This window comes from Polistes fuscatus, unplaced genomic scaffold (genome assembly GCF_010416935.1).
Source record: "Polistes fuscatus isolate 324 unplaced genomic scaffold, CU_Pfus_HIC Scaffold3, whole genome shotgun sequence".
Lineage (NCBI taxonomy): Eukaryota > Metazoa > Arthropoda > Insecta > Hymenoptera > Vespidae > Polistes > Polistes fuscatus.
The window spans coordinates 2,581,955-2,595,731 of NW_025113107.1; the positions used below are offsets into that span (position 1 = coordinate 2,581,955).

The 13,777-nt window shown below is 29.0% G+C and overlaps 1 protein-coding gene across 2 annotated transcripts; it reads right to left on the reverse strand.

The window, feature by feature from the left end:
• Positions 1–4,604: 4,604 nt before the first annotated feature.
• LOC122520079 (venom allergen 5-like) lies at positions 4,605–12,121 on the reverse strand. Of its 2 annotated transcripts, XM_043640015.1 has the most exons (8): positions 11,809–12,121; positions 11,500–11,584; positions 7,441–7,562; positions 6,998–7,079; positions 6,525–6,685; positions 5,929–6,029; positions 5,466–5,560; positions 4,605–5,070 (listed from the first exon to the last, which is right to left on the reverse strand). In XM_043640015.1, the coding sequence occupies exons 2-8, from the start codon at positions 11,534–11,536 to the stop codon at positions 5,024–5,026; spliced, it is 645 nt and encodes a 214-aa protein (XP_043495950.1). In that variant the 5' UTR covers positions 11,537–11,584; positions 11,809–12,121; the 3' UTR covers positions 4,605–5,023. The 2 variants fall into 2 exon arrangements, with proteins under 2 accessions (XP_043495950.1, XP_043495949.1); XM_043640014.1 differs by lacking the exon at positions 11,809–12,121 and having other exon boundaries at positions 11,500–11,678.
• Between the last annotated feature and the right edge of the window lie 1,656 nt (positions 12,122–13,777).

Sequence of the window (13,777 nt, forward strand, 5' to 3'; positions counted from 1 at the left end):
ATTCGATGTATTTTTCTTTCTCGAATATTTGTATTATCTTTTTCACTCTCAGTCTCTCTCTTTCTATCTTTGATTCACTCTCTTTCTCTCTGTCTATCCCTCTCTCTCTCTCTATTTCCCTCTATAAATTGGTTTTTATTTAATAATTATTCTTTAGAACTAAACAGAGAAGAGAAATTTCCACTAGGTATTCTTCAAAAGGCCTGAAACATTTGATGTTCCCTCCTGTAAACCAGTTCGATATCTGTAAGGATAAAAGCGACAAATTAAATATGAGAAAAAAAAACAACATAGTTAATTCTTAAGGATGTTAATTTCATACGACTTCTTTGTATTAATTAGAATCTGCTTGGAAATCCAGAAAAGATACAAAGATAGGCGTACGAAAATGGCGCATTCTTTGCAATTGTCCAATTTCGAGTGATCTAACTTCTCGTAATACATTGTTGTACTATCGCCATAATATTATTATTATATTATACAAAAAATGGTTGAAAAGGCATTTGTTTCTATCGAATTATTAGTTCTCAGCTAATCTCGTATTTTATACAAAAAATTATAAAAATAAAATGAAACAACTCAAAAAAAAATTAGTTAATTAATTAATGAAAAGGAAAATAATATTGCAGAAAATTACTAATTATGAGTAAATAATAATCACTATAGGTGAATCTGTTCGAGTTAAAATAATAAAAATACAAAAAATAAATAAAAATCTAATCTCTTTCATAGATCTCGTTTACGAATACCTTCGTAAACGCTTTAAGAATGTGTAAGCAGACGCAGGAAAGATATTTCAATTAAGAATCGCTACATGGGGAAAAAATTTTTATTCGCTAAATTGTTATTTAATTTATCGTGTATCTTAATAAAAAAAAAGGTAAACAGAAAAAATACAGCGTCGAATCAATAGTAAAAATTCAAAGATGAGGATTCTCGAAACGATGTAATTCATTTGGAAATAATGTCGAAAATATTTTCCCACCGTCTGCGCCGTGAATTAACATATATCGAATACGTCAGTGTTCTTTCACGTTGGCGTGAATATTATCGAGTAAAAAATGTAAATAGGCAAAGTAACGTAAGATTAATATTCGAGAGAGAGACTAATAAAAAAAAATATGAAAATGCGTAAAGGTTGTCAGGAGAAAAAAAGAAAAGAAGAGGTTCGATCCAAAAATGGAGATTTTTCGACATCGTTCGTTCGCACAAATCGAGTCGACCACTGTTTATTATTATTATTATTACTAGATTGATAAAAAGAAAAATATACAAAAAAATAGGATAAAAAAGAAGAAAGAAAGTATAGAAAAAATGGTGTGAAATGGTATATTTACATAACCATCTTAATTCATTGCTTCAAATGTACATACATATATATGCGCATACGTTGCTATGTAATATACACAAAAAAAATCAAATAATGTATATGTTTCTTCTGTATGCAGTAGGGTGCTTTTTTTTTCAACTATTTTTTTTTTTTCGGTCCCATCGTGAAATTTTGTTGCAAGTACCCAAAAAAAAATTCCCTGAAAGTTTTGGCCCTTAATATTAATATTAAGTCCTCGACCAAGGCGTGTAAAGATTTCCCATTAAAAAAAACACAGAAACTCTGATTTTTTATCTTTAAATTTCTATAGCTCAGTGGCATTTCATAGCATCGCTTCGACCATGGACGGGTTTTTTTTAGAATTGAATGCTCTACAAAAGTGTCCCTTGCGGCCAAGTCGTAACTCGAACCGGCGAGGTAGTACAGGCCTCTAAACTTGATTTTTCCATGAAATTCGCGTTTTTTCGCATTTATTTCGTGAATGAAAAGAGCTATAGAAAAAAATGTGAATGATAAACTTGTAGAAAATTCAATTTCCTACAAAACAGGTCCTTAGCACCAAGTCGCTAAAATCAATATTTCCGGAGATATTTAATGATAAAGATTTTGTAATTTCAAATTTTTATCGAAAATCGCGTCAAAATGTAAAAAATATTACAAATTACAAAATCTTTATCATTAAATATCTCCGGAAATATTGATTTTAGCGACTTGGTGCTAAGGACCTGTTTTGTAGGAAATTGAATTTTCTACAAGTTTATCATTCACATTTTTTTCTATAGCTCTTTTCATTCACGAAATAAATGCGAAAAAACGCGAATTTCATGGAAAAATCAAGTTTAGAGGCCTGTACTACCTCGCCGGTTCGAGTTACGACTTGGCCGCAAGGGACACTTTTGTAGAGCATTCAATTCTAAAAAAAACCCGTCCATGGTCGAAGCGATGCTATGAAATGCCACTGAGCTATAGAAATTTAAAGATAAAAAATCAGAGTTTCTGTGTTTTTTTAATGGGAAATCTTTACACGCCTTGGTCGAGGACTTAATATTAATATTAAGGGCCAAAACTTTCAGGGAATTTTTTTGGGTATTTGCAACAAAATTTCACGATGGGACCGAAAAAAAAAATAGTTGAAAAAAAAGCACCCTAGTATGCAGCTATGTTCTTTCAACAAAAAAATCCGTTAAATGTGGACGTTGTATTAACTTCGTATTAGTTCATTTTGATAAGTCACACATACACATACATGCATATATTTTGAAGAAAAAATCATTTTCTTATCTTGAACCTTATATTATGCACTTGTCACGGATAAAAAATTATCGGCATTATTATTGCGCTCGCACTATCGCTTTTGTCTGATTATTATGATTATATATTAATTAATATTGCTCTATTAAGATATCCTTAAAGTAATACGAAACTTTAATCACCGTATGCATTCTGAGAACAAAAAATATTAAAAATATGTTTCTGCTCTTATAATAATGATTAAACATAAGCGCAACTATGGAAAGAATTATACTGAAAGGGCTATACGAGGCACGTTTAGATGAAATTATGAAATTATAATTGAAAGAAGGGTTCTAATTAAAAAAATAAAAGAAGATTAAGATACAACGGTTCTACGATGATCATTTTCTTCTAAGATTCATCATCAATTATGACGACTATGATCAATGATATATAAATAATACACATTAAGATTGTAAAGACAGTGAGTTAGGTTGATGCACAAATCTATTTACGATTATAAAATAGGATTATATCTATTTTATCAAGTACTACGAATTTAAACGTAATACTGAGGAATTATATAATTAATACTAATACTAATTATTATATTAATAATAATAATAATAATAATAATAATGCTAATACTTCTAACAGATTTAAAAAAAAGCAACCGGAAACAAGCGAAAAAAATAAAAGTAAAGTAAATTAAAGTAAAGTAATCAAAGATGGAACATTGAAATGCATTTCACTCTTTTTTTATATATATATATATATAATTTTTTTTAAATGGCAAGTTTATTACGAAACTATGATAATTAAAAAAAAACAGCTTCCAGTGAGAATTGATCACCTTATATCCATTCGACATACGCACGGTCGAGTATCATCATCGGTAGATCTTTGCACGTTGAAATGTCGTAAATCCTCGATTTAAAAAGATCGACAAAGATCATTCTTGGATCAGATGTTCTATATGATCTGTGATTTTATTATCAGATTCTTAATGGTACATATATATATATTAGGGAGCGGAGTCAGTGAAATTTAAAAAGGAAGAAAGAAAAAATAAAAAAAAAAAAATACAGCGGTCATAGTTAGATAATTTACGAATGGAATTCTTATGAGTCATTCGATTGTATCTTTGATAATTTAAATTTTATCTCATTGCGGATTGTAAAGATATATATACATACTTGTAAATCAAAAAAACAACAAACAAACCTAATTGTGAATAATATTTCAGCTCTGTTGTGCATATATATTTTAAAATAAGAATAAATCATTATTTAAGTGACAGTAATGATTTCTCTTTTCTATTTTTTTAAGAATACCGCATGTTAGAGTTAATTAAAATTACGCGCGCAAGGGTAGAATGCGTTGGATCAATCAAGAAAAGGATAGGATAGTAGCCTTGTGCGATGCAAGCGCCATCACTACAGTTTCCCGCGCGAATATATAATAATAACGTTCGATCTTCTATGTGCTTTTTCACACATTTCATTTTAAACAAAATGTGTTATGTTTTCGTTTATGAATCATCGACGATGAATTCATACAATAATTTCAATGCAAACTTCTTCAATTACAGAATCGTAAGTTTTTTAATTTCTTATACAATACGAGAAAAAAAACGTTGAATTTTGTTAACAAAATGGTGGAATATTTTTCTAACAAATGATCGTAAAAATACTATTTAAAATCGAATTAATTCTGTGAATATATTTTTTATTTTTTTCTCTATTTTTATTTAAATGGAATTATCACTGTTTGTTAAGGAAGAAAAGCCATTAATAAATCAACTAATTTTGTTCATCGATCATCGTTAAGCGTTATCGGAATTGTCACTCTTCTACGTATTTTAAAATCCTCGTGGGATTTCGTTTTATGCAATAAAGACGTTTTCAATATTAAGGTAACTCAATTTTACTCATAATTTATAAGACGATAATATTTATGCGTGCGTGCGTGTATATGTGCGCGCACGCACTATAAATACATGCACGTATACGTTAGTATGGTTAATGATTTTTTTCCAATATCTTTTTTAATAATATATTTTTGTACAGTATTCATACAATATTCATACATTAAATTAGATAAAAGACTAGATAAATTGAACTAGAATAGATAAAAAAAAGAAATTAAATTTATAAAATTTCAACCTGCATTTTATTTTACGAATTTTCCTACCTAAAATTCCAGATACGTTCGATTTTATTTTTCCACTGGTAATTTCTAAAGTAACCTTAACTTTATTTTATTTAATTTTTTTTTTCAGCGTACTAATGAATTTTAATTATTCAGTGTCGTTATTACTAAGTTTGTTTGAATAGCATTTAGGCGTGCGTTTCTCAAGTATCAAATGCATATTCAATAATAGCGACTCGTATATAATCACTTTTCCATTCGATTAACAATCGAGTGTCGTGTTTTCGGTGAATATGTTATCATTTGTGATTAGCCGTAAGCACATAATGCACCTAGGTGATAATAATTTCCTCGTGCTGTGAACAAAGAAAAACATAAACGTTAGAAATTCATCATCGAACTTATAATTCTAATATAAAATTTTATTAAATTCATTATAGATCGTTATATTTATTAGATTATTAAAAAAAAAATTTATTTTCAATATTCCTGTGATCATTTATACAATTTTATTAATTTAAAACAAGTATGGTGAGTATTTAAAAAATGTTTGTATAGTTCCATTCTTTTCAGCTCACGCGTTTACGTCAACCATGATAAAAAATATAATTTATCAATGACAAAAGTACAAAAACATGACTGCTTCTCTAATCTTTTAAAAGACGATCTTAACGAGTTATACTAGCATATTGTGTGTTGATTAATTAACCTAATTGAATCTTTTTGTAACGAGTTGGTTACATGTACTTACAGCAAAGACCAGAGTATCGATTGGAATAAATCATTCCGTAATTACTACATGCAGGTTGTCCCGATTGATAGGGTTGGTAACCAATGATGTTCCCGCTAGAAAATCAAAGTAGGGATATATTATCCAATGATTAATATAATGATTGTTAACAATTTAATTATTCTCAGGTTACTCTTATCATTGGGACAATTGTAATATTATTTTCTTTTTTTTTCGTTTTTATATTTCATTCAGAAAAGTATTTGCATGAAAAGTAAGAAACAAATTTATGTTCGATTTTTAACATCGTTAAATATTTTCAAACGATTTATACGGGATAAGTTGTAAATAGATTTTAATGGTAACGAGCTCAATGAAACACGATAATTTTATCGATAATTATTGATATATTAATTAATCCTCTCCTAATTATCTACTTTAACGTTATAAATTTATATTGTGGGCTTTTAATCTTGCTACTCACCTCGGTCCATAATTGCAAACGTAATTTTTTGTGTATCCTTTAGCTGGATCGTAATAGAATGAATATCCACAGCCTATGAGAAAAGTATCGCTCCAAACCAACTGCGTAATTAATGAACATAAAATAAAATAAAATGAAATTTTATAAAGTACGTAAAAATAACTTATTATTTATTCAAATTTATTTTCGTATCCTATATAATATATGAGAATAAAAAAATATTATAAACGTCAATCAGTAAAAATTTTAATCATATCTAATTTATAAAATTCAAATAAATTAACGTAAACGATAATAACAGAACATCAAACGCATAAGCTAAAATAAAAAATATCTAAATAAAAATAGATGTGTTTATAAATGATTTATAAACACAAAATCCAGTCATTCGCGTTTAGGTCAAGATTGAGGTAAGCTTTCAGCTTTCTCTTTCGTTCTAATCGAAATAGAAGATAGACCGGTGAAGTTTCAAATCTTTGATACGTAAAATTTAATCTTAATAGTTTGGAATATTAGTTAGGCTAACGTGATACATATTGATGAGAGTTTCGAGCAAGTACTTATTCGAGAGTTAGATTGTCCAATTTCGTAATAACCTGCGTGTAGTGTCCAGTAGTCTTGCTGTATCCAGTGTGGTAGTGTTGAACCTCGTTGAACCATCCTGAAATTTGTCGTCTCCAATTGGGTTCGCTATCGTAAGGTCCCGGGGGTCTCGTAGTCCAAGTTCGAGCTATGTTCTGACCCACTGCGAATCTGCCTGAGAAATCAATCATCGTCGTTTAATCGATCGATCGAAATGCCATTAAGGTTCTCGACACTGAACCATACGTACGTGTAATGTGTATATTATAGGTATAACATAACCGCGTCTAACGTTTAAGCGTATTTATCTTGAGGAGTATTTCATCATCTAACGTTTGTTTTATTTTATTATTAGATAGTTACGAAAGTTTATACTGTTTTCTTTTATTGATTTGAATGGCGCTAATTTTTTTTGCTTATCAAATATATCAGATAATTTATATTTTGTTTATTTTTTTGTTTTTTAAATTGACGTCGTTTTACTTACGAACGTTTCTATAATTATCGTGTACTTCTGCGCAATTATCTGCCCATTTTTGTGCCACGTCTGCCAACTCGTCGTCCCATAACTAAAAGAAGAAGAAAAACATAAACTTACTATGCCATTTATTTCCCATTAAACTCAGATCGATTTTCTTAAAGTTTTCTTTACGAACAATATATGCAGATATTAGCATTTAAGTATATAGGTAGTGTAAACTATAATATTAATGATAAGAAAATTGTTTAAAAAGTAAACTTGGTTTATATTATAAATCTATTCTTTTGTTATATTTTGAAAATCATACAATTATTCTAGAAAATCATTTTTCATGTATCGCATAATTTCAAAGTTATGTAAATTAGTATATTGAATGTCTCTCACATGTATACACATTACATATACATGTATATGATTATTCTATTTCACATTTACACGTACTTACATACCATTTCCATCATATTAGCCGCCCCAGGTTGGCCGTGAATTTGTCCCAGGGCCACCAGTTGCCTCAAACGATTATGTTCGTCCAGAATAATTTGTTTTTCTTCGCATGATATTCTACCGGAACCTAAAATAAAATTTAGAAAAAAAAGGAAAGAGAGAAAAAAAGAAAAAAGTAGAGGAGAAACACAGGTTTAATTTTCGTCGTTATTTGAGGGTAGTTTTGCAGTAAGTAGCGCATTAACATTCAGTGTAAACACCCTTAACAAGGCACACGAGCGAACGTTAAAGTGAACCAAAGGTACTTTGACAGCGGCTTAACCGCAGCAACCACCACTGTAAACTTTACTCCTTCCTTTCCTTTCTTGTTTCTCTTTCATCTTCGTTTCTCTTTCTTTCTCTTTCCCTTTCTCTTTGTCGAGTGATACCCAGTAGCCAGGATTGGAGGATTAAGGGTTTTAAAACTTGTCCATTTACTTGACCACCCACCCACATGGCAAGAACAGACAAGCCTGCCTACTTTGTCTTTTCCTCGTTAAAATTATTATTTTCTATCTTTACTTTTTCTTTCTTTTTACTTAAAAAATATCTAACAATTTCTGGGTTGAGTCTAGTGTCTTTGTCATTCAACGATTCAACTATTTCATTATGCTGGAATAATCAGACAAAAGAAATTGTTGTCTTCTTAATTAGGTGATATTTACAATAGAAAATAGAATGATGTATTCGGTTATATTGTTAAATTAATTTGAAATATTTATATTAAGGTTGAGAAAATTATTTAATATTTTAATAAAAGATAAATATTATATTGTTTATTTATTTTTTTTTAGAAATAATTGATTATGTACAAATAAAATCACTTCTATTTTATTATAGATAAACATTTAAAAAATTCTCGGATTTTATTTTATTACAACAGTACTACGTTATTCATAGTATAATTAAATATATTTTAATATTATATTGCTACATTCTCTAGCAATTTTTATTCCAGTTAGGAAAAATTGTACAATGACGTAATATTGTTTAATTACACTTCTGCCTTTGGTGCTACCTCGAAATATTTATCTCTCTCTCTCTCTATTTTTATTCCTTTCTCTAGTTTTCTCGCTTGCTTTCATACTTAATTCTGTATCACTTGGTATTTTTTTTTCTTTTCTTTTTTTTCTTACTTCCTTTCTTACTCTTCATCGTTCTTCTTTACAGATTGTTCCACTTTCTAGAAAACTTTTTCTCAGATCCAGTTTAACCGTACTTTTTCTCTACCCTTTTGTACGAACAAGATTCATTCTCTTTTCTTTTCCTAATCATAAGTTCAACTATTCACATTTCAACGCGATTGATCTTCATACGATAATATCTTTGTCTCATTCTTTCATCGGTTTAATAAACAAATCAATTGAATCTATTTAACAAATATTTAACATTTATCCTATTTCATATTTTATGTAATATCATATATAACTCATTTTCGATATTTATGTTCGTTTTTCTTTTAAATTTTTATAATACTTTATAGATTGCTTTTCCAAATTCGGTAGTTTCCAAAAGCTTCCGATATGTTGCGGTTCTCGAAGGTATTTCGTAGGTATTTACAACAATGTCAGCTCGATGCATCTATACGTGCATATGAGTTTACTAACGGATGATGAAATTTTGCAATATACAGACATACCAACACACAAGATAGGTCTACATAACATCTACATAACCGTGACGGATAATTGGATTTTCTGTAATTATCGACGATTATAAATTTTCCGCACTATAACTCGTTTCAACTTTTCTCAAAAGTCGTATCCTCATATCTGTTAAACTATTACTTCGAAAATAGTTTCAAAAACAAATACAAATATTTACTTACTTCTTACTTCTACTTACTAGAAGTAAATACAAGTAGAAGTAGTATAGTAGTACTAGTAGAAGTAAATACAAATATCAAAAAGTGTTCAAAAAAAGTCATTAACAAGATTATTAATTTTTTGAGAAAAAATGTCGAATTATTTTTTATTATTATGATCAATTTGTAAGAGACAATTATTTGTAAATTCTATTTTATTTTATTGATCAGATCGACTATTTGAAACTTATCACCTATATACGAAAACCCTGCAATTATCTTACTTCGTTCTACTTACAATCCAGGCAGAAACTAAAAGTTTTAAATTATTTTTCGTTTTATCCTATCGGAAGCATTCGCGATAGTTTACATCCGAGTTAAATTTACACCTTGGATCGATATTCAGAATCGACATCTCTACTATATGACTGAAGTGATCTCTAATATATATATATACATCTAGTTCAAATATAAATTAATTAACGATACGTGTTAGACCGATTACCTATATGCAGAACTATTTCGAGATAATTATAATTTATTTGGTATTTCATCAAAGTTTATATTTAAATTATGATTTAATAGCACAATAAATAACAATTTAATACCATTTATATATCCTAAGCATTCTTATCACATAAAATAATAATTGGAAAACAAAGAATAAAAAAAATCATTTAAAATAAAATTCGAAAATAATCATAAATCAATTTGTTAAAAAGATCAATAATTGATTTTTCGAGAAATGTCTATGTCAAGAATGTAATCAACTAATAAGAGTAGATCGAAGAAAAAAGATGAAATTCTGTGGATTGTATTCAATTATTAATTAACGATGATTTATATAAATACACACATGCATATATATAGATGTGTAGAATACATATGAAAACCGCATGCTGTGAGATCAATGTCGAGTTATCGATTCTTTAACAATCAATACGAGTCAATCTTTTTGAAACAAGGAAGGGATGTGAAGGAATGAAACAACCATAAATAGAGAGAGAAAGAGAGAGAAATAGAGTATAAAGTTTGAATAAGGTAGAATCGAATAGGAAACTCGTCATAGTCGCTTTAGTTAGTACAGACCTCGTCACACGCAGTCCATTTAGGTGTGATCGACGATAAACGGGATGAAACAGAAATAGTATGTGTGAGTGTGTGTATGTGTGTGGGTTAGTACGATGGATCGAAGAGAATCGAATCGGTTACATACTGGCCAAGCCCTTCTCATTTCCGCTAAGAAAAAAGAAATTGACGTTTCAGACAGTTGTTGGGACGGGAACATAACGAGTGCATTAATTTGATTTATACGTTGTCTGTCCAACTAGAGAAAGAAAAGAGATTGTTGCGAACAGTCGTTTATACTCTCGACATACACATATATACACACACACACATACGAGAACATGCATATATGCATGTGCTTCAACGTGTATCATTCATATGTATAAATGTATCTTTCTCTCTGTTCTTATGTGTGTTACTATGTATATACGTGTATATGGATTTGTGTTGAGATATGTGGGGACGTGTGTGAGCATACATAGGTGGACGTTTAGAACAGGTGGTTATTAATCGACGAAAGGAAAACAAAGCGTACCTTACCCATTGCTCGTCGTGTCATCGCCATACTTTCATTTAATTAAGAACAATTTTAATCCTAGATGGTAATTATCATTCCTACAAAGTCTGCATTTTATTATCTATCTCTCTCTCTCTCCGAACTTTATGTCCTCCCCTGCCCCTTTACCCCTCTTGCTTTTTTCTTTTTTTTTTATTAAAAAAGAAAATCTTTTTAATAATTTTGGAAACTTTACCAAAAAATCTATTTAATGGTCTTCACGTTATTTATTTTTTATTTGAATATCATTTAAGATAATTAAGAAAATTTTGCGACATTTTATTATATTGAAAAGTATTGAAATTGTATTCTAAACATTCGAAACTCGATGCATAAAATATCGATTCGATTGATAAAATTTAATTTAATACGTTATATTATTTAAAAACAACCACCCGGGTAATCCAATATTCTTTTAATCAATCAAACATCGTCTGCATAATCACATTATCAAAGTAAACATTCCGTTAATCAATTTTTTTTCTCAATGATTCATCTTAAACTTGCTCACTCGAAGCTTCGTATTCTTTGAATTTTTGTCTTAAAATGATAATTTCATTATAAAATATTGATCAAAGAGAATGTACATTTACTTACGTAGCATCTTTTTTCCTGTGCAATTAGCTCGAACCATGTTGAAGGATAAGATAACAGGAACGAGGATACCAAGTAGCAGGATAAACTGGTTAAGATTTTTTCTTAATATCGAAGACATATTCGATATGATCCAATTTTCTCTCACGTTTATAAAAAAAGAAAAAAATATATATATAAAAAAAAAAAAAAAAAATAAAAAAAAAATAGTACCAAACGGACAGAACGGTAAGAAAATCAAAATATATGTGTATGTGTGTGTTAGCTGTAGCAGGTTGACAACAAAACAAAAAGAAAGCACGTGGTTTTTACCCAACGAGAACGTCTCTGTCTGTCTCGGCACCAACAACGATCTACCGATTAAATCTCACACGAATTTACGATCCCTTTTCGAAGAGAGGCACATGGAAAGTGCTGCGAACCGGTCACGAGATCGAGAGAAAGACTAATAGTCTGCCAGGCTACCACTCCTGTCTTTATATTTATTGAGAGCTATCTCTGTGTGAATACATCGATTAATTGTCAATGTAGATGTGTTCGTGATCGGTGGGGAGGAGAGTTGAGAGGGGAGAGGGAGGATTACCCTCTCTTGTTCTTTCTAATTTTTATCTTTCATCTTTTATCTTTTACCCCTACCTTTATACCCTTTCCAAATTTTACTCTTTATACTTTGTTTTATTATTTTATCTATTTGACAACTTGTATTTATGTTAATAATTTTTGAAAGATTGTTTTTATATGTTTATGTTGTCTTTTATCTTTTTGTGTTTATTATGTTGTGTTTTATCTTTTTCAAAGTTTATATTATTTTAAAAATTTTATTATTTGTAATATAGCAATGTTGTGTTATTAATTATATAATTATTTATTTTTACATTATTTTCATGTTATTATGTTATTTCCTTCTTTTTGTGTATTTAATTATATTTGATCGCTCATCTGTTTAATTTTATATAACACGTCAATGCCATACTCGTATTTATGTAATTACTATTATTAGATATTTATCATAGTATTGTTTAAATCAGCTGATACTTATTTATTTTTCTTTTTTATATTGTTTTATCTAGTCTTTTGTAGAATCGTAAGTATTTGCATGCAACCTTTCGAATAAAAATTGAACAGGCTTGCCAACGTAAACACATTCTTTGATCCCTAAAAGGTTGGATATGGACAAAGGCCTTTTTGCTCCTATCATGTCCGGATGAATCGTTTTATATATGTGTTTGTATATATATAATATATATTGCACATGTACTGAAACAGAACAGAGTTCGATTTGAGCATAAGCCGTATGATTTGATTTAGAATTTCACGTGTCGTGTGTGTCTACGCTTTGATGCCTATTTCGATAGCAAAACGATCCAATCGATCAATCTCAAATTAGTTGCTTCAGTAATTTTCTTTGGCTACTGTGAAATCTTCTTAGATCTCTGATATCTCGAAATATCTTCTTCATTTTCTTTGTTATTTATTTATTTTCGTTCGATTTTATTTGGATTTTATTCTCGAATAATCCTTTCCTTCCTTTCCTCTTCTTGTTTTTTTTTCTTTTTTTTTTATTTAATCCGATAAAAAATATAATTAACATTTTGCTAGTTAATAAATCCTTTTTACAGTTGTAAAGTAAAATATTATCCTCTCCTCTTTACCTCCTTGTTTCTTTATCCTCGAAGACTTGTAAAGATATTTTTTTGTATATAAATACTTTTATTTATGTTATAGAGAATTATAATATAATAATATAAAAAAAAAAAATTATTGTGTGATATTCAATATTGGAGATGAAACCAAGGAGAAATAAATCAAGATGAATAAATTAACAGGATCGAAAGGACGAACAAATGGTCCATTTTGTTTTCGTTAAAAGTTCAACTTTTTCTTTCGAGGCTATTATAATAAATATAGATTTTATTGTCCTATAAATATATATTTATAAGAAATTATTTTCCTTCGATGGGTCGACTTTAACGGAAAGTAGACAATTAAAATAAACGGGTCTCGTATTACGATCATTTTTTTTTGTCGTTTCTTATGCTTCCTATTACTGAAACTCGTATCGTTAAACTGGTTAATTTAATATAATTTTATGTAAATTTTTGGGACCACCTAATTTGTAAAAAAAAAAATAAAGAAATTCTGTAGCTACTAGAGAAAAAAGAATCATGTTTTTCCTTTAGGTTGAACGGTCACTCGTTTAACTTGATTAAAACGACAACGATTCATTTTTCAAAGAGCAATTTAATCCAACTTCGAACAAAGAATTTCATCGTCATTGTTC